Source organism: Nelusetta ayraudi, unplaced genomic scaffold (assembly GCF_046127955.1).
Source record: "Nelusetta ayraudi isolate G7.1 ecotype Tasmania unplaced genomic scaffold, CSIRO-AGI_Nayr_v1 ptg000053l, whole genome shotgun sequence".
NCBI classification, from domain to species: Eukaryota; Metazoa; Chordata; class Actinopteri; order Tetraodontiformes; family Monacanthidae; genus Nelusetta; species Nelusetta ayraudi.
In genome coordinates, this window is record NW_027466103.1 from 3,330,001 (window position 1) to 3,357,208 (window position 27,208).

At 44.8% G+C, this 27,208-nt stretch overlaps 1 protein-coding gene across 2 annotated transcripts in view; it reads left to right on the forward strand.

The window, feature by feature from the left end:
- The first annotated feature begins 1,336 nt into the window (after positions 1-1,336).
- The window catches only part of pparab (peroxisome proliferator-activated receptor alpha b), a 45,146-nt gene continuing 19,274 nt past the window's right edge, over positions 1,337-27,208 (forward strand). The window contains exons 1-2 of one of the 2 annotated variants that reach the window (XM_076037961.1): positions 1,337-1,546; positions 24,802-25,062. In XM_076037961.1, coding sequence (XP_075894076.1) covers positions 24,843-25,062 — 220 coding nt within the window. In that variant the 5' untranslated portion in view covers positions 1,337-1,546; positions 24,802-24,842. Of the gene's footprint in view, positions 1,547-17,374; positions 17,539-24,801; positions 25,063-27,208 lie in introns of those variants that run through there. The other variant, XM_076037962.1, reaches the window with a different exon arrangement.

The following is a 27,208-nucleotide window of genomic DNA, read 5'->3' on the forward strand; positions in this document are numbered from 1 at the left end:
CAGTTGGCAATGTGTCACTGGGGCTGACAGACCCGTTTCATGTATGTAAGGGATGTTTCAGCAGGATTGTGTGTTGACTGATTTTGTATTTAATGTTCCAGCGACCTTGGACTCAGACTGAAGCAAAGCTCTTCTGCAGGCTTCACTTCATTTGAGGTACTTAAACTAGAGTATTGTTTGACATTCTTTTACAGCAGGACTTATTGTGTGGAATATAACTCATCTTTGTAAATAAATCTGTGCTAATCCCGCTAGCAGGTATTTATGCTTAAGTCTCCATGTCAGTTCTTTGCACAGTTTTAAAAGGCATGTGAGACTTGACGCAAAGAAGCTCCGTAAGTCATTACCCCATTATTTTAAATAAAGGACCTTCTTAGGTTTCCTGTGGCCATGCCTGGAAGTGCTGAGTGTTGCAAATTTGTAACGGGTCCAAAGTGGTCCCAGGACTTGCAAAGGAGGCCCAGTATTTGCTGCCAGGCACCGCGCCAAGCTGCAGAGAGACACCCACACTGGATCTGCGAAGGGACCCGTGGAACCGAAGGGAGAGACAGAGACGTCATCAACACATGGGCTTGCACAATCAACATCTGGCACCAGGGAGAAGGGATAGCAGCACTGCTTCATTTATTTTTACACAGTTGTTGCAAACTCGTCTGCTCAGCTGCTCTTCAGCCCTGCAAAGATTAGTGAAAATGGTCTCTGTGCTCACAATGTATTCTATCTATCTATCTATCTATCTATCTATCTATCTATCTATCTATCACATTCTGTATGCACCTCATATCAGAAATCACATTAATACGGTGTATGCCTGTCTCTTTGAGAAGACATGTTTGAATAATAACAGTTGTGCTTTCTATTATTATTATTATTATTATTATTATTATTATTATTATTATTATTATTATTATTAATAATAATAATAATAATAATAATAATAATAATAATAATGTTGTTGTTGTTGTAGTGCACATCCTTCTGCACGTTAAAAAAAAAAAAAAAAACTAATACACCAAAACAAATAAAAAAGCGCCACGTGAAAGAGCCGGTGTTGTAGGTCATGTCAGGACACATGCGCCTTCTGGCCGCTTTGCATTTTTCAATCTGCAGTATCCGCACCGCCGTCCTGCAGTCGGTAGTGTCTCCAAACTCAAAACTCCTTCTGCACGAGAGGAGAAAAAAAAAGCGTGCACTTCCGGTCCAGCCGCGGCCGTGGACAGGGGGCGTCCTCCCGCCTGCTCTCCATTCGCCGAAACCATAGGTGTGTCATGGGGGTGTGCGCCTCGTCGCGTGACGTTGGCTGTCAGTCATGACGTCACTTCCCGCGGGGCGGGAGCGGCTCGGCTGGCCCTGCTTTGTATGGACATGGTGGGGGAGTTTTGACAGCGCCAGTCGCGGAACGAACAGGGACGCGCTCGGGCTGGGGAACTTCTCCTGCTCCTTCTCCTGCTGCTCCTCCTGCTGCTCCTCCTGCCCCTCCTCCTGCTCCTCCTGCTCCGGTCTGCCTCGGTATATGGAGGCTTCGACATGGGATGTCTAGTGCAAGGTAGGAGTCTATGTTCGGTTGTTTACGCAAGACGCGCAGCCTTGCAGCAGCATAGATGCTGCCTCTCTCTCTCTCTCTCTGTGTGTGTGTGTGTGTGTGTGTGTGTGTGTGTGTGTGTGTGTGTGTGTGTGTGTGTGTGTGTGTGTGTGTGTGTGTGTGCGTGCGTGCGTGCGTGCGTGCGTGCGTGCGTGCACCGCGATGTTGACCGTGCCACTTTGCTTTCTGTCTTTTGTTTGTTTGTTTTACGGTTTGTTATTATTTGCAAGGCAGCGCGCGGTCTTCGCACACGTGTAGGTGGGTGCGGTTGGGGTTTGGGGTGGTGGAAGGAGTGAGGAGGAGGGGGGGGGGGGGGGGGGTTAATAACATTCTTCCAGGATTATTAAGGCCATTGTTATTGTACTAACGCAGGGTAATCTGATTTTATCGTGCGCGCCTGCGCAGCTCAAGCGGCGCCGCTCGTTCATCGATAAGCAACATTTCTTCTTTCAACCATGCGCACAGTCAACACCAAGTGTGTGCGTGTGTGTGCGCGCGCGCGCGTGCTTGTTGCGCACCGCGCTATCCGTTCATAGAAGACGTCAGTTCGAAAAAAAAACCAAAAAAAACGTGCGAGTGCAGTGGTGACAGGTTGCAACCGCTGCATGGTGCACCACCTCCACCTCCACTACCACCACCACCACCACAGTCTCTACCTCCAACTCCACCATGTGCTTCCTGGTTTTGTCTGCATGCGGCCCCCTTCTGTTTATTCTTTCTGTGGTGCAAAAACCAAACCTTCTTGGAGAAGAGCATCACTTCAGTGTTGATTTCCTGTCACTGCTGATGTCGCTCAAAGCTTCCATGTGTCTTCCCATTTTCCATTCTTGTTTCGTTTTTTGTTTCAATGTGGAAGCAGCAACAACAATCTGAGTGTCTTTCTTACTCCACCCCTCTCCTCCTTTCCCCTTTGATTGATTCATTATTCTGACTGATGGTTGAATGTGGAGTCCGTGGTTAAGGTAGACACCTGCCGGACGCCAGTTGCAGTTGGTTTTTGACTCTGGTCAGTTGTTAGTCTTTGTGTCTATAAGGAGAAAACTCCCTTCACGTTGCCTTCTTCCACTTGGTTAACTTGGTATCAAGTCTTCATTATTCTTAAAGCTCCTGTTCTGTACTTATTTTCAGCCCTCTGGAGGAGTAGCCTCATGTGATCATGTGATGATGGTTATCTATTAATTGTCTAAAAACAACATTTTAGCCCTATGTTTACAGCCTGTTGCAGAAATACTCAGTCCAGACTACCTGCTAACTAACTCTTTGACATCACAAGTTTGCACACGCACATTCTGAAAGTGGTATACATTTTTTTTTTTTAAATCTACACTTCCACAGGACACATTTACAAAGGTGTCACATTGCACAATGTGACATCTTAAAGTAATATTCATCTTGACAGAACAGAACAGAGGAGGTGGGACGTCAGTGAGCGGGACAAGTTGTTTCTGTTTCTGCACTCAGTTGAATCATTGGCTGGAAATCAAAAATCTTCTGTACTTGGTGAGACAAGCCCAGGACTGGATGAATGTCACTGTGAAGGTGCTGGATGAATGGCTGCTGGTTAACATGCAGCTACTGGCACCACTGCTGTTGTTGTGTTGTTGTAATTGTTGACTGAGTGGCACTGTTGCCTCTTTGAACATTAATAGCTCCTCAATTTATCCATGACCTAATGCCGTCGCGTCGTTAGCCATGGAACATATCTCTTTATCTGTCTATCTATCTATCTGTCTGTCTGTCTGTCTGCCTGATTCTGGATTATCTCTTGTCCGTCTGGTGAAGAGACCGTAGAAATGGTTTGTAACAGTGGAGAAAAAGTTGGAAGGTGATCAAAGTTTTTGTCCGTCTTGTTCAGCCGCACAACTCAGATTGTGTCCCTGTTGGGAAAGTTAGCTCGAGGCTTCTGATTGGTGCAGGGATTATTGACCTGTGCTGTGTGCAGATTTTCCTGTCTGAAATCTGAACAATTCAGCTGGAGTTGTAGGAAAAACACATCACGGTCAGAACCTTTGCAAATTAGTATTTTTAGTCCAAAATTGTGTTGACACCCTCAGCCTGATGTTGTCTCAGATGTGAGTTACATGTTATCAAGTACTCCTTGAAATACAAAAAATGCGAAATTAAACTTTTTTTTTTTGTTTGTTGTTGCTTCAACCACTAAATGCATATATGTAATTGTCAGTAAACACGTCGGCGATGCTTATTGGCCATGGTGGCCCGCCGTGATTGGTGCAGGACTTTGAAAGAGACCTGAGGACATTTGCCTCATTCACATCAGGACACACAACATATTACAACTACACACCTCCATCCACTCTGCTGCTGCATCCTTGTGATAACACAGGTGGGTGGCTGCAGCAATGTGTTTTTCACCTACTACTCAAAAGTAAGTCCTTCCTCAAAAATTCCCTCAAAAAAAAGTTTTACACATATGATCACTTAGGTCAATGTGGTAGTAAAAAAAAAATAAATAAAAAATCCTTCTTTCACTTAACACCACGGTATAATGTGAAACTTGCTGCCTGGTAAAGCTGTGATTAGCCTTCAACTCCACAATGGATCTCAAATAGATAGATAGATACTTGATTAGTCCTTCACAGGAAATTGAATTGTTACAACAACAGTGCGTTATTCATCATTCATTCATTCAACACACAAAATCAAGCGTGTTTGGTTTGTGAGTCACTTAAGGGAAATGCAAAGAACCGTTTCATGTAGTTCCCTCAGCAAAAGTTTTTTTTTTTTTCCCTTCACCGGATGTGAATCTGCTTTCCTCCCAGCAGATTCAGGAGCCACACGGAGCAGGAGCTTCCTGATACTGCAGCGTCTGCACCGCTCTTCACATGGTGCGCTGGGAAAGCTCTGTCAGTGGAATGCAGGGCATTTAGGCCGAGCTTATCTCTCACCTGCAATGCACCAAAGATGTCAAGTAACCAACCAACCAACCAACTGGTTCAAATTAGCCTTTTTTCACCCTGAGAGCAGCCTTCATTTGGACGATGGGGGGGCAGTGGGGGTGGCGACCCTTCTAGTTTCTCCTGCACTTCAACAACTTGGGCTTCGGCAACCCCTCAAACCTGTATTCAGCTTCAGCCTGCTTGGATCCGCACAAACGGGGACGGAGTGAAAGGCAGGGTTTCCTGCCCAAACAGGACTTTCTGGTTCAGTGCTGCATGGTTCCTGTCGTGGATCCACAAAGAGATGTTTCATAAGTGTGTTTAGCGTCAAGAACCCCGTTCCACTGACCCCAAGTGGGGACTTGGTTGGGTGGGGAAAAAAGAAAAAGAAAAAAAGTACTTATGCACACACTGAATTTTTTCAGTTTTATTTTGAAAACACAAAAGCTCAAGCAATTCCTCTAGGGTTTTCTTTTTTCTTTTTTTTTTCTTTTTAACATGGACCGCTGTTTTCCGTTTGGAGTTCAAGTAAACATGGAGTGAGGTAAAGCAACTTTAATGACGACTGGTTGGAGTTAAGGATAAGATAAGGTTGGGAGCAGGTTATGGTAAGGGGAACACATATCGACAATTGAACAGATTTCGACATAACACCGGCATCTACAGGAGCTACGACGGAGTTTATAACTTTAGCAGCGGAGTTAATATTGTGCCAGAGCAGAAACGGACCGAACATACATCTCTAGTATAATTATTGTGCGTCTGCCCCAATTCTGAGCAGTGTCAGCAATAAATAAGTGGCAGCGACCGTACCAAAACACAAGATGCTATTTTGCTGCTGTGCGTGCAGTGTGCAGAGACCTGCAGACGCGACTTGCTAATCGCACCAACAATATGTTGGGAGTACAGGAGTAATGTTACGACCAGTTTCTCCTCAGCGTCCTTGTTATACCCAAAATATGCCCAGACTTCAGATTTTTTCTTTTTCAACGGCGAAAAAAATCTCATCCGCTGAACTTCCTTCCACCCTGTTTCTGACCAAAGAGTGTTTTCTGTGCATCCGTGCCTGTGTCTGAGGGACTGCTGCAGCTTTTCTGAGCAATGTGCAGTAGGTTTTCAAACTGTGGTAAACAAACACGGTTTCATGATAATTAAAATTTGAAACGGTACAATAACCGTTGGACTTTTTACCGCGGTTTATCATTTTACCCGTAATTGTTACATCCCTATCCCCATGGCAACACTGGTGGTTAAAAACAAATGGACATAGCCCAAACTGAACTGCAAGCGGTGGGAACCATTTTTTATTGTGCTCGAAAACTTCTTCTATGAAAAATGTAACCCCCACATAAGTCTCCGATCTCCTCTTGTCCAGTCAGCTGTGGATCAGCGCTGCTTTGAAAGGGACTCTTAATGGGTGGTGGTTGCCTCTGGTATTTCTCACCTGTGAAAGCAGGCTCCTGGAAATAACTGTTTACAGGAAGGGTATCTTGCTGCGGGGGAATGTTTGGTCGAGGTACGCTTTTCAGCTTCGCTGTTTCCAAATAGCGCTTTCTTGCTAACAGCAAATTATAGTTTTGAAAAAGAGAAACTATACAGTTTGGCTGACTTGCTTTTTAAAAGGTTACTGTCCAGGCTTGGCCTTCTCTCAAGAAGCTACTGGACAAGTTTGACAAGGAAGGAAGTCCATTGATCTATTTTCTATCACAGCTTATCCTGTACTAAGTGTTGCGAGGGGTTTGGAGCCCCTCCCAGGAGTGTTTGCTCAAATGTGCGGTTCACCTTGGACATGTTGCCAGTTTATTGCAGTGCTAACACACGGGCACGACAACCAGTCGTTGTCACAATCGCAGAGTTGGAGAACCCACACGAGGTCAGAGAGAACATGCAAACTAGGGCTGCAGAATATTAGGAAAGATGAGATATGTGTTGTGATAAGGATATGACTTCATATATATAAACAAATACTTAAGTATAAGTCTTTCGGCTTTGGATTTACTGGTAGCATAGACTGCAGACAATGAGTAGTCTATGCAGACACTGAAAAAAAAAACAACAATATCCAACAGGGGTAGACAATAAAGGAAATTTGCCACTGGCCCACTGAAGATCACTGGCCTGACTATTGTAACCACTGGCCCAGGTCAACATCAGGTATAGATCCCCATAATAGCAAATAAAGAAAATACATAAATCAAAAGTGCAAATACACTGATTCCATCGGGAAGGCCAAGAGACGGTACTCCAGGAAGATAGCCAACCACTTCAGTGACAGCAGAGACACCAGGAGCCTGTGGTGGGGGTTGCAGACCATCACGGACTATAAGCCTACGCCGCAGTCCTGCGACAACTCCAACCCTCTACTGAACCAGCTGAACGACTTCTTCGCTCGCTTTGAGGCCGACAACAACTCCCCAGCACAGAAGACCCCACCTCCTCCCAGCAACCAGGTGTTGACGCTGTCCTCAGACAGCCTGAGGAGGTCTCTCAAAGGGACTAATGCTCAGAAAGCCCCGGGTCCAGAAAACATCCCCGGCCGGGTTCTGAGGGACTGTGCTGACGAACTCACAGATGTCTTCACTGACATTTTCAACACCTCTTTGAGCCAGGCTATTGTTCCCACATGCCTCAAAACCACCACCATTATACCGGTCCCGAAGAAGTTGTCTCCCTCCTGCTTCAACGACTACCGCCCGGTCGCACTCACTCCCATTCTAATGAAGTGCTTCGAGCGGCTAGTCATGCACCACATCAAGTCCACCCTTCCCTCCACCTTGGACCCTTTTCAGTTCGCATATAGGTCCAACCGCTCAACCGATGATGCTATCTCCGCTGTCCTCCACTCAGTTCTAACCCACCTAGACGGAAAAGACTCATACGTTAGAATGCTGTTCATTGATTACAGCTCAGCATTCAACACGGTCATCCCCCAGCAGCTCATCCACAAACTGTACCAGCTGGGGCTCAGCACCTCCTTGTGCAACTGGCTGCTAGACTTCCTGACAGGGAGACCACAGGCAGTTCGGGTGGGTAACAACACCTCCGGCACTATCATGCTGAACACAGGGACCCCCCAAGGATGCGTGCTGAGTCCCCTCCTCTTCACTCTGTTGACCCACGATTGCACACCGACATTCAGTTCTAACCTTTTCATTAAGTTTGCGGATGACACAACTGTGGTAGGTCGCATCAGCAACGGTGATGAGACGGCCTACTGGAACAAAGTGAGAGTCGTCTGGCAGTGTGGTGCAAGGAAAACAATCTCTGTCTGAACGTGGATAAGACCAAAGAGATGGTGGCGGACTTCAGGAGAAAGCCCACCCAGCATGCCCCTCTGTCCATCAATGGTGCTGCAGTGGAGAGGGTGCGCAGCACCAAGTTCCTGGGTGTACACTTCTCTGAAGACCTGTCCTGGAGTACCAACACAGCATCAAAGCTCAACAGCGATTGTACTTCCTCCGGAAGCTGAGAAGAGCTAGAGCACCGACCCCCATCATGCACACCTTCTACAGAGGCACCATCGAAAGCATCCTGACAAGCTGCATCACTGTGTGGTACGGGTCCTGCACCGTGGCCTGCCGCAAGTCTCTGCAGCGAATTGTGGGTGCAGCTCAGAGGATCATTGGTGTCTCTCTCCCTTCCCTACTGGACATCTACAGCACTCGCCTCACCTGCAAAGCCATCAGGATTGTAGGTGACCCCCCCCCCCACCCATCTCACAGCCTCTTCAGCCTGCTGCCGTCAGGGAGGAGACTACGGAGTCTCCAGGCCAAAACAATCAGGCTAAAGAACAGTTTTTTCCACTAGGTGATCAGGAGGCTCAACGCTCTCCCTGCTCTGCCCTCTCAAACTCTGCCCACTCACCCCCCCATCCCCCCTCCACACATACACACAAAGACTATAGTCTACCTCACCCTATCTGCACTACACGCACTACCTCACCTTACTGTGAATACTTTGAATAGTTTAGTTTAGTTTTAGTTTAGTTTATAGTAATTTATTATACCCACAGTGTTGTCCCCTGCCTTGTCTTTTGCTTATTTTTATTTTATTTTATTTTGTTTTATTTTATCGTATTTAATTTAATTTTATTTATTTATTTATTTTGCCTATGGCACCGCGGGTCTGTGAGGACTGAAATTTCATACATGACATATGTCCAGTATGTGTGTGATGTTTGACAATAAAGTTGAGTTGAGTGAGTTGAGTATTACTCAAGTAAAATAAGTTCTTCTTCCATGTCCTCCTCAGTTGGCTGATATTTGTGCCCCCTTCCAGATGCCCAGGCAGTATAACCTGGGCATCTGCTTCTGGGCCCTGACTGCCACCAGCTCAAAACAGCCCTACCCACAGTTCACATGCACACAAGCTTAAACCGGAGGTGTTTTTCATTAACTATTAAAATAATTGTATCATAATGATTCCTAGATTTTAATAACATAAATAGAAATAATAATTGAAACGCCGATGTACAGTGTCACAAATGGGCTACTTACTGGCTATATTGACACTGAACCAACTTAGGTGCACAGAAACACAATTTCTCGATCACTTAAACAGAGTATTGCAATATTAAACATTTATGCTACTCAAAAACATGGATAGCAGAAATATCCCCTACTACCTGTATTGTTGAAAAAAAAATTTGTAAGTAAAATAATTTAAATAACTTAAATCTAAAGGTCAACAGAAGAATGTAAATCCACCTGCAGTGTCTCACAATGCAAATGTTTCACATTTTCTGCCAACAAGTCTTTGGGATCTGGGCCAGGGGGTAATTGGTTTCCTTACTGAATAGCCGTTGCGCCGCCGTCACACACATACACAACATGTTACTTGGTGATTTTAATGAAAGTAAAGAAAACATTATAACCGAGGGAAACCAGTTGTCCCAGGCAGCCCAAATCAAACTGTTACCTGGATGCTGACTTCATTTACTAATACTCGGAGAAAGCCGTGCTAGCTTCCTTGCACCAACTCACTAGTCTCCAGATTTCCAGAACATATTTTGCAGTGAATCTCCAGATATCAACTAACCAAACTGATGTGATAGGGTTCATTTTGGGACTTTCTTCAGTTAAGCTGCAGCCACAAATTTCTTTACGCAAAATTGAGGAAAAAACTCAAAACCTCCCACAGCAGAGGAGTGCGGAAGATGCCCTGAGGCCATTTTCACTCAGACACATGTCACCAGTCACATCACTGAACAAGATCTGCCACAAGCCTGCTAAACTTGGCTGCTGTAGCACAACCGTCTGTCCGATCCGAGCGAGATATTCTTCATGGAGCAGGACCTAAGGGCACTCTTGCTTATACGTTACTTAAACTAGACTTGCTGGATTGAATTTCCCCCTTGCTGACACGCTGTGAGTCACACGTCCACACCAGGGTTCACCAGTTACTGTCCTCCACCTCACTTCAATCCCAGAAATCACCCAGTGTCTGTAGTTGCTGCCCTGCTCTGTTTGTTTTGCAAATGTTTTTGCGCATACTCTGTTGCACGAGCTTTGACCTCAGCCTTGAGCTAGATCTATTCCACCCGGTGAGCCCTCTTGATGCTAAAGTCCCATGGGGTTGAATAGGATTGAGGCCCTCCAGCCAGACTTATAGTAAGCAGCTCTGGATGGGAGATTGTCTGTGCTGATGACTGGCGAGGGGTTGCCCCTTCTCTAAGCCGAATGTGTTCTGCTAAACTGTAAGGTGACACTATGGGCAAAGATTTCAATGGCCTCCATTTACATATAGTTAACAGAACGCTGTCATTTTCTGATATCCCATCCGGACCAGGTGTGAAATGTACACATTGTTTTGGATGTTCAATTGGTTTATCAACAGGTGCAGTTTGCCTGTTTCCGCTTTGGTCCATGTAACGCCTCCACTGCCGGTGCAAGGAAGTGCACGGCGGCGTCACGTTTCCACGACTCCTGAGTCTTGTCCAAACGCGAGACAGAAGCGCGTGCAAACGGCCGTGCAGGTTCTTCTTGGCACCGGTGACTGCATTCTTCATGGGTGGTGTTTGAGTCGTCACGGTACAGTTGGAAGGTGATACGCAGCTGCGCCTGGAAAATAACATGTCGAGCCACTGGACATGCCAAGCGTGCATATGGCAAAAGTCTGGAAGGACGAGTAGAGCGAGAACAACAGACAGTCAGTGTGTGAAGAGGTTGTGGTGTGTTGTGTTGATGCATTCACAATGGGCAAAGCAAAGTGGATTTGTGTCCAGAATTCGTGTCGACTTGAACAATGCAAGTGTTATAACGCCCTTAGCGTGTTAAAGATGCGCGGAACTGCAATATTTGTTTGTTTAGATTTAGATTTTATTTATTTTGCACAATTAGAAAAAGAGAGTACACATAAACATAACAAATACTAATGTAACAGTGCAGGGAGAGGCAAAAAACCACAGTGGGCAAATTTGAAGCCTCCACCTTATAACAATAATTAAATATAATTATAATTTTGTGTACAAAACGAAAAGCATAAAAAAAAAATGTAAAGAATTAAAAAAAAAAATAAACGTGACCAACAACATAATATAAAATAAAACAGAAAAAAGTGTAGATGTGTCTGTGTGTATGTATGTGTGTGCACGTGAGTGCGCGTAGGCTTGTGTGGGTGTCCATTAGCAGCTCATGAGCAATAACAACAATACTGATAGTAATGATCTGTATTTATGTTGTGTATGATGTCGATAAACAGCAAGGCAATCGCCTACAGGCAATACATTACAAAACAGCAGCTAAATTATCTTAAGATTTACAGATTGGTGCGTTGAGTAAGAATGAACCTTTGAATTTTCTTAAAAATAAGTCTTGAAATATTCAGGAACATGTCCTTCATTTGCTCCTGTAGGCTCACTACCCGCAGAGGAAGCCATAAGGCTCAGGTGCTTTGTGGCACGGGCGACAGTTGAGGTCGAGGGCCTCGATGACCCGGGCCTCGGAAACAGCCTCTGGCTGTAGAGACATGGAATGTCACCTCACCTGGGCGGGGGGACTCGAGCTTGTGCAGGAGGTTGAGAGATACCGGCTGGATATAGTCAGGCTCACCTCCACACACACAGCCCCGGATTTGGAACCCAGCTCCTTGAGAGGGCCTGGACTCTACATTTTTCTGGCGTTGCCCACGGTGAGTGGCGGTGGGCTGGTGTGGGCTTGCTTATTGCCCCACAGCTCAGCCGTCACGTGTTGAATTTCACCCGGGTGACGAGAGGGTCACATCCCTGCGCCTTCGGGTTGGGGACAGGTCTCTCACTGGGAGGAACACAAGCGGTGTTCTGTTGCTGGACTTCTGTGCTAGTCACAGTTTGTCCAGAACAAACACCATGTTCAAGCACAAGGGTGTCCACTGGTGCACTTGGCATCAGGATGCCCTCGGCCGGAGGTCGATGATCGACTTTGTTGTTGTGTCATCTGACCTCTGCCCATGTGTCTTGGATACTCGGGTGAAGAGAGGCTGTCAACTGATGGTGAGTTGGATCCGCTGGTGGGGGAGGAGACAGGAGAGACTCTGCAGACCCAAGCGAATCGTGAGTGTCTGTTGGGAACATCTGGCTGAGCCCTATGTCAACTCCCACCTAAGGGAGAGTTTCTCCCAGGTACCGTGGGAGGTTGGAGACATTGAGTCTGAATGGACTAGGTTCCCCACCTCTATTGTCAACGCAGCTGCTCGTAGCTGTGGTCATAAGGTCTCTAGTGCCTGTCGCGGTGGCAAACCAAGAACCCCGTGTTGGACACCGGAAGTAAGGGATGCAGTCAAGCTGAAGAAGTAGTCCTATCGAGCCTTGTTGCCAGACTATAGTACGATATGACAAATAAGGATATATTAAACTATAATAAAGAGTAAGGAGCCAATTTGTCGTGACAAGATGACTAATTTCCCTTATAATACCTATAGATTTATTTATCTTCCTATTATACTCATTTTCGGGCCTTTATATTTGATTTCTGGCCCCTCCAGAGCAGTAACACATGGTTCCCTGCACTGAAAGCTTTGTAGATCTGTGTCTTTTGCTGCATCGCTTCCTCATATTTCCTGCATCCCGCGAAAACGGTCTGTTTTACTTCACTCCACCCCCGGCCTCCTCCGTGTACACCTCCCGCCCAGCCAACTCCGCTGTGATTGGTCACATTCTTGGTCGCTGCTGAGCCACACTTCCTCAGTTTGCCGGTGCGGGAGTGAAGAGTAAACAGCAAACTTTACGAAACAGGCACAATTTAAACACTTACCATCGAGAAGGCTTCACCCTTTAGCAGCAGTTTACCGGCTAATCCAGCTTCGTACGGACCCAGCGTGGGCTGAGTTACGGCCGCATGGCGAACTGAAGGTCCCTGACGTTTTTTGTGCCTTCCGTGTCCCCGGAAATATATTTTACTTTGTGTACCGACCATGTTTTTGTTTTGTATTTTTGCAAGACATTTTAATAGGGCTTAGAATGATTTGGTTTCATACTGTTGACTTGTATCAAAACACTGTGCAAGCAGAGAAGAGGAAGAGCTCTATACAACCCATGTTACCATGCTGGCAGCGTGAACATCGCTATAAGGAGTGAAACTTGCGAGTCAAAATCGCTGCCTCTTCAGTTTCGCTGCCAGCGAACACAACACACAAGCAGAGCACGGACTTAGCGGTGGTGGCTAACAGTTCATCAACACGATTCAGCGGTTGTACTTTGCAAATAGTCTTAAAACTAAAGTTGCTTGAGGTCACAATACACTCACAGTCCTCATACATGTTTTCAAATATTGCCGTGGCTGTCTATTCTCTCGTCTATTCTCTAACCCTAACCCTAACCCTAACCCGAGCCCGTCTGCCTCCCATTGCCCACCGGGCCGGTGTTCCATCGCATTTGCATTAGGCTGAACAAACCTCCAACATTTTCTCTGTTCGTTCCACTCTGCGGTTGTGGTCCTTGGTGCTTCGGTAGTCGCTCGGCAGTCACTCTGTATTTTTTTTTTTATTTCCTTCACGCAGCGCACAGTGACATAACTTCCGGAGCAGAGCAGGGGAGGGTGGAACCAGTCCGAGAGTATGCCTGAGCATGGCCATGTAGGGAAATCCAGCACACATTGACGTCAATGTGATCCCGGTGTTAAAGAAAAAATAAATAAATAAAAAAAAAAAACTCGGTGAAACCGAGCATTCGGAACCATGCCCAACAACTTGCAGGGCTCATGTCCAAAGGCATGAACCTCATTAGTTGACGCTTTGGCATTGTTTGACACTAGTATTCAACATTGTAACAGTATTCAGAGCTCAGAAAAGTGGAAAAGCATCATAGGTGCCATTTAACACAATCAGTCTGATCTGCAATTCAAACTCTCTTCAACAATAATTACCAGAAATCTTGTATTTGACACTTGAGCCATCTCAACAGACTCTATTATAATTTTAGACAAATCCTTTGAGTATGATTTTCTGCCGCTGAAAATAATAAAATCTGATTTTTTTTTTTTACCTCCAAAGATCATTTATTTAATCCAAACCATGTGGTGCAGCAAATTAAGCGAGCATTTGCATTCTTAATGAACGAGTTGAAGTTTGTATGAGAGAGAACCAGGGTCATACTATCTGCAAACATTATTGGAGAAAAAAATATTTGGGACATTAAACAAATTATTAATATAAATAAGGTCCAATAAATAGAGCCTTGTGGGACCCCTCAAAGTAATGTTGCTTTGCCGGAATAACAATCCTTAAAGCAAACAAACTGTTAGAAATATAATTGTGCAACCATTTATTTGTAGTGTCATGAAAATCATATTTGTATAACTTTTCCAATAAAATATGATGATTAACAGTATCAAACGCTTTTGAAAAATCAATAAAAATACTGAAGGTGAATTCATTATTATGAAGAGATGAAGTAATCTTGTCAATCAGGTGAGGTAATGCCAATTGCTCATTTACAGACTTAAAAAGCTGCAAATTCAAACTCCTTTCAATCTAAAACAACATATGAAGCCTGTCATGAACATGTCAACACTTGGTCCTAACTGCGGAGCTGATGCTGCACAAGTGCTGGCAGAGTGTGTGCATGTATAAAAAGAAGGAACAGAACCTGGAATTAGAACACTAATTTTAAGACTCCTGATTGCAGCTTCTGCTCCGCTCGCTGCACTTGGGAAGCCAAAATAGGAGCGTTTTGGGTTTTCCGTCGTCCTCAGTGATCCCAGATCCCAGAGCGGCAAATTGTTGTTGCTGTCGCCGAGCCTGAGTGCCGCATGACTCCCCACAAACACACAGGCTGGTTTTGGCTGCACCAGTGGGGAACTCGAGACACTGATGTCCTGCTGGAAAATGTAAGAGGATACACACAGCTGTCAGAGCGCAGAGAAACGCATCACAGCTTCGCATTTTTGTCCTGTTTGTCCTATTGTGTTTCTCCTGCACACACTCACATCTAACATGTAGATTAAAAACCTGAGCATATTTGTATACAGAATGAATCAGAAATCAGGGTGCAACGGCAAGAGGATTAGTATATAGATTCACGACATTTGTTGAAAACGTTTTTTGTATTGACCAACATTTACCGCTCTGTCTCTATTTGTGTTTATCGTGTCCAAGTTGGAACTGGAAGCTGGAAACCAGCAAAAGGTTTTGCTTCACAAATTATTTTAATTCTGTTTCAGATGTAAATAGCTGAAAACATCCTCCGAGTCGTCGGTAACAGTCCAGTCCAGTGTTTGTCCTCTACTTCTCAGGCTCAGCAGAGAATGGAAAATGTCCTTACCCTTCTTTTTTTTTTTTAATTCTTTATTTATTGCCAGCACTGTGCTCAAGGTGAAAACCCACCCGAGGCTTCGGACAGGAGCGTTTTTGTCCCCTGTCCTGGTGTCTCGGGGTCATTGCAGGACGGGGGTGTTGTATCTTGGCAGAGCCTCGGGGAACACAGCAACTGGCAGATCAGCACAGACTCACTTGGACGTTCCGTTAAGTTTCCATTGTGTCTATCACTTGTGAAGTATTTATCATCCTGGGTGACAGAAGGTGCACAAGCTGGGATCTGTAACATGAAATGCTGAAAAATGTATCTGTATTCTGCAAAAATCCATTGGCTTTCCTCTGAATGTATTAGTTTCTGTATTTTTGTTTCACAGCACAACAGCTGTGTTTCAGTGTGGGACACAAAATTAGCAAGGAGGTTTAATGGGGCAAAACAGGTGAGTTATTAAAAAAAACAAAAAAAAATAAGGCTCTGCTGACTAATGCAAGTGTCTGGTTCAACCACCCCCACGTTTGTCGGGTGATAAAAGTCTGGGAAAGCAGCAGCAGCAGTTACTCCTGCATGTGCCACAAGGAGGTTTTGCAACAGTAATTTTGCAAGAATCTGGTGGTGGCTACAAGCCATCAGTTAACATTTGGGCCCCATGTTGAACCCCATGCAACTGCAGTTCAACACAGCAGGGTCTCCAGCAGAGCAGGTCCTGTTGACTCAGCAGTCGTCCTGGTCATGTTTGATTTAGTGCCTACCCGTTGGTCCAGATCAGGCTAATGTCTGCCATTTTTATTTTTTTGGAAACTAAACATTTTGGGGAAAAATCTCTGACGGCCAGCTTGGCCTCAACCATATGGAAGACACTGTAACGCTGCACTTGTAGTCAGTGTGCAACAAAAGGACGGGAACCAAAGTTTTGTGTCACGTACACATTGGCACAATTCCGATTTTTATATTTCAAACAACACGTGTCATGAACTTGAACATGTTGCAGGCCACACGTTAAATTAAAGTGAACTCACACAAAAACTAAACTTTGGAGCTGAATCCGCTTAAATCTACTTGTTGTTACTTTAGTTTGGAAAATAGTCGCATAACCATGTTTTCAATGTATCAAAATACATATCAATATGTGAAATAACAGGTTTGCAACTGTCAGTCTGAACACAGTTGACCGAGAAGTACACAGAGGCCCCCCCCCCCCCCCACACACACACTTGATGAATTCAGTGTTCACCATGAGGTTGACATCAGATACACTCACACACACGCACACAGTTGCACAGGTATGTTTGCATGCAGACACAGTTTTCATCACGCAGGAATGATGCAAGCATTTACTTACTGTTTTGACGGTGAACACGCTGTCAGCAGAAAGGTCAGAGTCCATCAGACGTCACGCAGGCTGCCGTGTCTTTTTAAGTTCTGGAGGCAAAGAAGCCACCAACGTGAAGCCGCTTGTCTTTTGAAACGGTGTGAGTCCTCTCAGTTGAGGTGTTTTTATTACTGAGTTTCAGATAAGAGTAAACAATTTCACTCTGACTCCAGTTGTCGTTAACTCCAGTTGTTGTGTAATTGTGTAATTTGGAACTCTAGCTCAGTTGAATTGAAAATTTTAAAAAATGCATTCTTTAATCTCATTTTATGTCTCCCCTGAATTTAACTGAAATTAAAAGCTTTGAAATGAACGCAATAGTGATTCTATAATTTCAGTAAAGACCATATTCATTTATGTCATTATTATTACTGCTGTTGATTTTTTGCAATAAACATGAGGGAACTCACTGTCCTCACTGCTCAACATTGCATCACTTTGCCGTATTCTGCATGCCTAAAAATGGAGTGTTTGCTTGTTAAATTTGAATTTGCAGCTTATGCAATGTCTGCAAACATCAGAGGCCCTAAAATAGATCTGATGTGTACAACTGCATCTGTTATTTACTTTGAGATGAGAGGGTAAAGGACCTGATAAGAGGATGATTGTACAGTCATATACCCCCCTCCAACTCTCTGCCCTGCCTTCACCACCACCAACAACCATCCCCTTCCCCACCTGCCCCCGATTTGTCTCCGGCTGCAGCTAAAGTCCAGTCCGCCTCCCAGCTTGTACTTTGGTCAATCTCCATAACGATAAAGAGGCCCGATGGCCGGCATATCAGCCCAGCAGTGATAAGCACTCACTCTGGGTGTTGACACTGCAAGCTCGGTCCAGGCTGAGCTCATTGAGCCTAGCTCTTCAAACAAATGGCCATGCAAAAACTGGCATGACGACCCCGTCAGCCTATCTGTCTGTCTGCTCTCGGACCATCGCGGCGTCTCCAGAGTCCTTCTTCTAACAGGTCTGTCAGCACTCTGGCCACAGGACGGAGGGATCAAACATTAGCCTGTCGTCTGCTCTCCCTCTCTTTCTTTCTCTCTCTCTCTCTCTGTCTAACACACACACACACTAAGCAAACACAGTTTCCTCAGAAGGAGCTTGGTGTTGAAGACGTGTTGAGGAAGGTAGGGTTGTAGTCAATGTCAGTGTTGTTTTTTGACAGCAAAAAACAACACTGTTGTTCACTCCATTCTATAGTCTTTACGGAAATTAGAGGTTATTTGAAATGCTGGCAACATTGAAATTTAGTGTTTTTCCAAGATACAGTCTATCCTTTGCCTTTGATTGGATTGCATTGTAATTTTTTTCAGTCCCTCGTCCACAATGAATCCAATCTGCGCCTTTTTTTTTTTGAAAAAACCCCAAAAATAACTCAGTGCCATCACCAGACTCTTGTTCGTAGAGCAAAAGTGCACATGTCTTATTGGATGAGGCTGGACAGCTGGTTGCTCCTCTGGGAATGTTTACTGTACTTTGGAGTTAGTCAGTGTAGTTTGTGTCGCTGCAGACACGGAGTGCGTCACCAGGTGGGCCAATGGGACGCGCTGACTCAGATCTTGGCTCCGGCCGGCTGCACAAACTGGCCTCGTGCTGTTTCCTCCTCTGGGTCACATCTGCCTTGGCCCCCTGGAGGTCAGCAGCAGCGTCCCTGCCTGCCTCCCCAATCTGGCTCTTTGACTGTGATTGGCCATTGTACAATAGTGTGTGTGTGTGTGTGTGTGTGTGTGTGTGTGTGTGTGTGAATTGAATTGAATTGAATTGAAATGTTTATTATTATTATTATTATTATTATTATTATTATTATTATTATTTTTATTTCCCAAGTTCTGGAGGGAAAGCAGCTGCCAATCTTAATCCACTCGTCTTTTGAAACATTTTGAGTCCTGTCGCTTTAGGTGTTTTTATCACGGAATTCCAGAAAACGGAGTCAACAATTTCACTCTTAATACAGTTGTTGTTCACTCCAGTTGTTGTGTAATTTGGAATTGTAGCTCAGCTGAATTGAAAAAAACAAATGCATTATTCAATCTCATTTTAAATTTGCTGTCAATTTGTATGACCACTGAAATGATCTGTAATCAAAAGCTTTGAAATGAATGCAATGATGAATGTAAAAATTGAGTAAAGATCATATTAATAATGTATGCGTGATGAATGTAAATGGAATTGAATTTTGAATTTGAATGTCTTTATTGTCATTGTACAATTAAGTACAACGGCATTTAAAAGTATCTTCCTTTGGTGCATGGGTCTCATGGATCTATAGACACTGAAAGAACAGTAAATAAAAGGATAAGCAATACATACTTGTATACTAGTATGGGGACTTGCAGTCCCTGAGGTACCGACTGGAGCTACAGGTTCACTCGTAGTGTCATGACTTCACCACTGCTGACTGCTCTCTGGTCGCTGCCCTTACAGAGGGATCGGTGCACTTGTATTGCCGTGGCATTGTCATGGTGACCTCGTTGTCCTCTTGTCTAGCAGCCCTTTTGTCAGCGAGCAGCCTCCCTCCTCCCCCGCCCACTCTCACTAACCACCCAAACGCACTAACGCAGATGACTTTACTCACCATCATCATCTCCTTCATGGTGAGCGCTGGGCTCTGCAGCAGCCTCGGCTGACTGAGCACCAGAGAGGTCTCGACCCGCCGGGGGGACAAAAGGCTGGCCGACGCCGTTTTCTTTTCTGTCCCCACCTCCTCACCCAACCACCACCACGACCCCCACTTTGCTGATAAAGAGTTTGTAATGTGGCTGAAGTGATGTTTCTCTCAAAGAGAGAGCCCACATGCCTCTGCACTCCTCTGTGTGTGTTTACATTCTCCTCATTGTGTTGGTGGCAACACAGGGTCAGGCTGCTGCGCTTCTTGGCCGATGCCGTCTCTGGAGTTCAAAAAGAGGGATCTGTGTCATGTGTGTTATTTAAATACGGTCATGCCTGCAGTGGGTATGCGCTGTTGACACACTGTCAATGACACAAAGTCAGAAACTTTTCCTGCAGAAGGGAAAGAAACAAGTTGGTTTTGTTCGCTGTTTTTTTTGTTCACACTTGGAAAGCCAGAATAACCTTTCACTTCTTCATGCTGAGGTGAAATCTGCCAAAATGTAGTGAAGAATAATGTGTGTGTGACTGGGCGTGATGGGTTAGGGTTAGTACCGTACTGGGCACGAAGATTGGTCTGGCCCCTGGAAACAGTGTTTCAAGGAGATTGAGGAGAGTGACAGGAGGGCAGCTCCTAATAAGATGTCCTCCAGAGGAAGCCCTGAGGGTCAGCAGCCACAGGCTGAATGCTGAAGAGCTTGCTTAATTCCTGCGCGGCTAACACTGCCGCCATTCACAAAAACACAGCAAAACAACTACAGTGTAGCTGGAGGACGAGTAACTCTGTGATGCATCATGGCCACAAGCCAAGCTTTCTCCTCGTGGTTCCAGTCTGTTTTTAGGGACTGAGCACACGGAAGACCAGTTCAAAACGAACTGGTCTTTCGCAGGGGCGAAATACCCTATTGTTTTTGCACAGTTTATTATTTTTCCTGTTATTATCAGTATTATTATTATTATTATTATTCTCCTTACGTGACTTTGCCTCAATAGCGCCCCCTATATAGACACAAACACTAAAATCACCATAGCGCCCTCTAAGAAGGTTGTGGAGACATGGGACAAAGACCCATGCGTTTGGTCAGTCCATACATACTTTTCATAAATGCTGACCTTTGACCCCAGACAAACCAGAAGTGAGCTATTTTCACTTGTTTGAAAAAAATCTCAAAACGTTAGGTTCTGAAAACCGTAAGTGCTACAGGCTGTAAAATGTAGTATGACATAGACAAGACCTTCGTGACTATTGATTGTTGGTGAATAGTTTGAGATCCCAACCGTTTTCATTTTACGGCCCTTTTAAAGTCAATGTCACCTCAAGTACGCGTATTTGAACCCCATTTTGACCCCCTTCCCATACTCCAAAAAATGTTTGCAGGCAGGTCAGACCTGCCAAAAAATTTAATTTATTGAAAAACTGTACAAATCCACTCAATAGCGCCCCCTAGAGAAAATAGGAACTGCCGACCCGATTTTGACCCCCTGAACATGCTTCGATCTGCACCAACAGTAGTAACGTAGTTGGACTTTGAGCAAGGTTCTCTTGCCGTTGTTGTTGTTGTTGTTGTTGTAGTTGGAGAGTATTGCTTTACAGTAGTCAGGTGCCTGCTCCACAAACAGTAGGAACCTTTACCACCCAGGCGTAGACAATAAGGGAAATTTGCCACTGGTCCTCTGGGACAGTGAAATGGTTTTTGACGATCACTGGCCCCACTATTGTAACCATTGGTCCCTGTAGTTATCGAGACAATTTCACAGAAGTAAAATTGCAAAACACAGACCCACAGGGAATTAATGTGAAATTAGATTTCTGCACTTTTTTTTTTCTTTTTTTTTTTTTTTAAGTGCATTATTTTTTCTGGCCCAATCGGGCCAGTGGCTGGGCGCTGACGGTTTTCAAAGTATGCCCGGGCCTGGGCGTACTTTAATTTTTTATTCTCGACCCCAGCCACCTCACACTCCTCCAGTGCTGTTTCAGAGCACCAACCAGGGCTGAAATCTGATACTCTCTCATGAAGCAAAAGACATCAAACCTGAAGTCGGATGACCTTGTTGCAGACTTGTAGAATTTGTTGCTGAGGATTAGTAGAATATTTCTCACACCGACATGACAAAACTACTTCATATTATTATTACAAATATTGCATTAAAAAGTATGGTGCTACGTACAGTGTTGATGGGAGCATGTAGCTGTGGAGGATTCTAAATTCTCATCTTGTGACAGAACTGGCAGTTTAATTTGTTCAGGCTTGCACGTGGTTTAAATGTTTAAACTTAGAGAGACAACTGCACAGTTTAGTTACAGTAAGATGCTGTTAGTGTTGTAGTACTGGAGACTGGTCTTGGTCTCCAGACCACTTTTTAATGGTCTCGGTTTCGTCTCAGACTCTGAGGCATTTTGACTGGGTCTCGTCTCGGTCTCGGACTGGACAGATGGGGGATTTTTGACCAACACTGGTGGAGACTCAGTCAACACTACAATGACAGATGATAAAAGAAAATAAAGCTTTTGTCTCATCTCTTTAGCCCCATAGCCGTGCAGAACTTTGAGGTATTTCACAACCATCATGAGTGAGATTGATGAGTGTATTTTTAGTGTCGAGCTCAGACATTCAAGGTTTTTAGTTAGTTATAGTTTTTTTTTAATTTTATGAAGCAAAGTTGTTTTTGTTTTGTTTTTGAAAATGGTTAAAAATATCTGGCAAAGCACCAAAATGTTAATGAAATGTATTAAAACATATCTTGCTGTTAAGAAATGTTGCACTAACATGTTACATTTAACAAATGTTAAATGTTGCTAACTTGAGCTGAAAAAAAAATAAAGACACTGGGCATTTGTTCTGTTTTGTTTGTTGTTTTTCTTTGATATATTCAGTTTTGGTCTTGTCTCGATCTCAATACTCTCTAGTCTTGATGATGTCTTGTTTTCAGTCATTTGGTGCCGTCTTGAGTACAACACTAGATGCTTTAGCTGCCGCACAGGCCCCACTATGATTTGTGCAGCGCTGTTAGCAATGTTAGCTGTTCGTCTAAGCAATTTAGCCCCCATTGTTTTGCTCAGCTGTCCATGTGTTGGTACAATGCTCAGTAAAACTTGGGGCTAATCCCGTTTTGCTACATTCTATTTTTGCTGTGTTCACGAGAGTCAGTGTATCACCGCAGCTGTTCGTTTTATGTTGCCGTGTGTTTTGGAGGCGGCACAAGCTGAGAGGAGAATTTATGCAGTGGAAGGTGCAGGAACCCGGGCAACTGTTGTCCTGCAGCCTGACAGGAACAGTGGTGCACCCCCCACCCCCAACCCCTCCCACGGCCCACTACCTCCTCTTCATTGGACGTTCTTAGGCCTAATTGAAGGGGCTTATTGAAGGTTGACCTAGTTTCTCCTGGTGGATCCTGGATGGATCCTGAAATTCCAGAGACGGAGATGAGGTTCCCTCCGTCCTGCCGGCCTTAAGCTGTCAGGACGAGCGCCCGCGTCGTCTTAGTGCTCCAGCTCAGGCTTCTCCTACTTCCTGGTTTCCCCAAGATCAGTCTGTCCAGTCTGCAGTGGCCCAGCCTTCATATCAGAGCAAAGCCTCCACCAGCCCACTGACCTACATTCACCCCTGCCTCCCTCTCTCTCTGCCCCTAGATCTCCTCGCTCGACCGCTGACCGCCGGATAGTGTTACTCCATTAGAAGTGAGTAGGGGGTGCCTTTTTGTGTCATGAGATATACCGCATCCTTCTTCTCAACCTTGCCAACCCGCAACGCCCGTCTTCTGGCACCTGGTGGTGCTGCCAGTGCCCCCCCGCTGGCTGGTGGCGGTCGAGTGTGCGGGGACATTTATGCAGGTTGTCGTGCAGCTGGCGTTGACCATGATGTCATTGCAGTGGACTTAGCCATTGAGGATTTACGGACATTGGTGGTTGTGGTGTTGGGGGAGTGGGTCGGGGATGGGAGGGTAGCCGGGGGAGGGTCTTATATTAATCCTCGCAATATGTCGACAGTGAGGCTAATGGGTGGACTGTTACACCCCCCTCATGTTAATGCCCTGCTTTTAAGCAGTTGTGATGTTTTCTTTTGATTACACAGTCAGGGAGCATTTTTCTTTTCCTGCATCAAGTGTGTGTTTTTTTTCTACCAACGTGTATAGTTAATTTTGTTTTCAGAAACGCATAAGTACAAACCTCTGGACACGTGTAGTCTGTTTTGGGATAAACATAGCATAATTGTAACATTATATAGTAATGATTACTAGTACTACCAAAATTTGTATATTTTACTCTTCAACTCAAACTTGAACCATTCATCCACTTTTTTCAGCAGGCATTAACACAAAAGGATGACCCTCTCTCTCGCACTCTGATACAATGTACTGACAAATATAACATACAAATATGATCGAATTTGTCATTCGGTTTTTATTTTGAAAATTCACCGGATTTTCTTGTTTTTTTTTTTAGCGACTTCCTGTAATGTTGACGAGGATCGCGCGCTTGTTCGCGTCTAGTGTGAACCACCACATTGAATAACGTGGGCGCCGAATGGAAGCGCTCGGCGCTTCGCTTCCACGTCCAGTGAACTGACGTTAAATGCATGGCGCGATCCGCGAGGGGAGCCGCGGGCCTGTTCGCGTCTGGTTTGAACTACTACATTGATTAACATGGGCGCCGAATGGAAGCGCTCGTTACAGTAAATGCATATCACTTTTGTCCTCTCAAGACTGCCATCTGGCAGGGTTTTGAAGTGGAACGTTCCATTTACAATTGACGCCTTATCCACGTTAGTCCTTCCTAGTGCTCATCTACGCTCAGTGTCTTTTTCTTTTTTTGTTGTGTTTACAAGCCGGCTGCAAGCGTGTGACTGTGTGCTGTGAGTCAATTCATTTCCCGTTTCCACAATCTACGGAGCGGCCAAAGGTTCAAAAAGCACCGTGTGCGTTAATCGCGCGATAAAAAAAAATTGTCGGCGATAAAGCGGCGTTGAGTTAACGCAATGTGTTTTCCTGTCTACGTACCGGTTGTAAACAGACAATATATAAAAGGATGAAACCTTTGTTTTTGTGAATAAGATGGCCACATACACATTAGTAGTGGTAGAAAAGTCATGACATCATGACAGAGTTGGCCAGACGCATCGTTGTTATTATTTTGTTGTACTTGTTGTTGTTGCTGTTGCAGCAAAAACTCTGATCCAAAGTGGACGTCAGTCTGTGGGATAAAGGTCGCTGAGCAGCAGTCAGTCAGTCAGCCAAATATCCTGGCTGACTGACTGACTGCTGCTCGGCCTCTCAGCTGCATGATGGCCTCCAGCGCTTTCCACACAGCTTCAGACCGGTTTTGATTCACCGCCGTGAAACCTGTGTGTTAATGTTTGACTTTCAAAATGCTCCTTTGCGGGTTATAATGTTGCAGAGTGTGGTCAAGGTCAAGGTCAAGGTGGTTCCATTGCCGGTTCTGTAATACGTGCAACATATGACATGATATGAAATGGCGTTTCTCAAGGGATCTTGGTGCTACAGTAGTAAGTCAAGACAAAATGAATGTGTCGCGTTGTGTTCTGCCCTTCTGTGGGGTTTTGTTTTTGCATTTGTGTTCATTTTTGACCTATAATTATTTTTCTGTGGCCCCTGTGGACAGTCTAATGGTGGAGAGCCTCGGCAGCCTGCTGCTCCACAGTGATGGTTGACATGGAGAGCCACTACCGCCCCCCCTCGCCCCTGGAGGACTCGGTATTAGGAAGCCCACTGTGCGCCCATGACGACTTCATTGGCGGCATGGAGGAGCTGCAGGACATCTCGCAGGATATCTCACAGTCCATCGACAACGACACCCTCAGCTCCCTGGACGTCCCAGAGTACCAGTCCTCCAGCAACGGCTCGGAGGGCTCCACTCTTCTAGGTGAGGGTTTTCTTTTTGTTTGTTTTTTACTCTCCGTACACATAATTTCTCTTAATAGTCTCTCCTAAGGGTCCAGTGTGTAAAGTCTTTAAGGAAGCCCACGTTAAGCAATGTCAGACGGGCTTCCTTAAAAAATGCTGGCTAACTAGGAGCAAGACCCTTATTGCTCTATAGATCAATCAATCAATCAGCTTTTATTTGTACAGCGCTAAATCACATCCAAAGACGTCTCAAAGCGCTTTGTACAATCAGAGAAAAAGAACCAACTGGGCTCCCAGAGCCAGCAAAGTGCGACAGTGGCCAGGACAACTCCCCTGTGGGAAGAAACCTAGAGCAGATCCAGACTCCAGAGGGCCGTCATCTGCCTATGACCAGTTGGGTACAGTGTCACAAATGGGACACGAGTGCTTGCAGATCTGCGTTTTCAGATATGTTCTGAAGAATATATGTCTTATTCATATATATTCTTCATAGTGCGGTGAGGCAGACTGTTACGTTGCTGTTCTGTCGTGTCAATGATGGAAGAGCTCCAAGAGCGCCGTGTTATCCCCATACAGTTGCCGTGCTGCTCTGGTAATAGCATCTGATTCAGTGTGGGCTCGGCTAAAAGAATGAACCGGAACTACTTGTAGCTGAAGACCACTATATCCAGAACTGTTGTGTTATGGTGATAACGGAATCCTGGCTTTGTTCACGGACACCGAGTGAGACCATTAAGCTAACTAGTCGAGCGAGACCATGAAGCTACCTAGTTGCACCGTTCACAGCGACTGGAACAAAGAGGAGTTGGGTAAGAGCAGAGGAGTTGGTTTGTGTGTTCATGTGCACGATGACTGGTGTAGGGATAGTATAACTGCATACAAGTCTTGTTCACCGGATTTAGACAGTGTTGTGCTGATCACCCGGTGATCAGAAGGCTCACCTGGACAGTGCACACACTGGCGACTTTAATCTAGCAAACCTGAAGAGGGAAACACACTAGACCATGTTTACACTATCTGTAAACATGCATACAGAGCCATGCACTGCATACACTCCTCTGAGGAGAAGCACCGCTCCAGTGAGAAAGACCATCACCACCGGATGCACTCTTCCAACTACAGGACTGCTTTGAACATACTGATTGGAGTATACTTAAACATCACCTGACAGTTTACACCAGCAGAGCACACACTTTTTCAACATGCAAGCTACTTATAAAATGGCCAAGTCAAAATGATCCACCTCCTTTAAAATTTGAAAACATATTAATTCATAAACATATTTGTAGTCCAGTGATAAATAAATAAATAAATAAATAAATAAATAAATAATAGGATTGAATGGGTTAACATGTTCCCATGTGCATGTATGCTTATCATTGTACAGCTAACTCATGGCTTAAAAGCATTAAGAAGGTTAAAACTACATGTGTTTAATTTGATAAGTAAAAGTATATTACGTTAGGATGTTTTGCAGTATCTTTTTGTCTTTATGAGCACCTAGGTTAGAGATGATTGGTGTGTGTGTGTGTGTGTGTGTGTGTGTGTGTGTGTGTGTGTGTGTGTGTGTGTGTGTGTGTGTGTGTGTGTGTGTGTGTGTGTGTACGTCCGCAGTGCCTGCGTGCTTTGTGGATGGGTAAGCGCTTTGAAACGTGTTTCCAATTTTGCTGTCTGGTGAGGCGGCTCGATCTCTTCACGCAAGGATTGCGAGTTCTTGACAACCCAGGTAGTTTTGCTTGTTAAAGAAAACAACAGTGAAACAAAACTCTTTTGCCGATCACAACAGTGTCTCGAAGTATCGCTATGGGTAAAAAGAAAAAAAAAATGACAAAATGCAGGTATTTAAAGTATAGATGCATTTTGCTCATCATAGTTTCAGATTTAAAGTGAAATCTGCTTTATATCTACTTTATTTGATGGCCGAACTGAACTGCGTTGAAGCCGATGCGTCACGTTTCTGCTTCACAGTAAAATACAGCACATTGTACATTATGACGAAAATCAACTTGATTCAACAGGTTTCACATCATTGACTCGATGTGAGAAGCGGCGCAGTTTCACGCTTCTGGGGACGCTTCTGAAACGTGCCCTCTCTCTTTCTCTCTCGCCATGCGATCGACCCAATCTGCCTTCGCGATCGACCAGTAGATCGCGATTGACGTCTT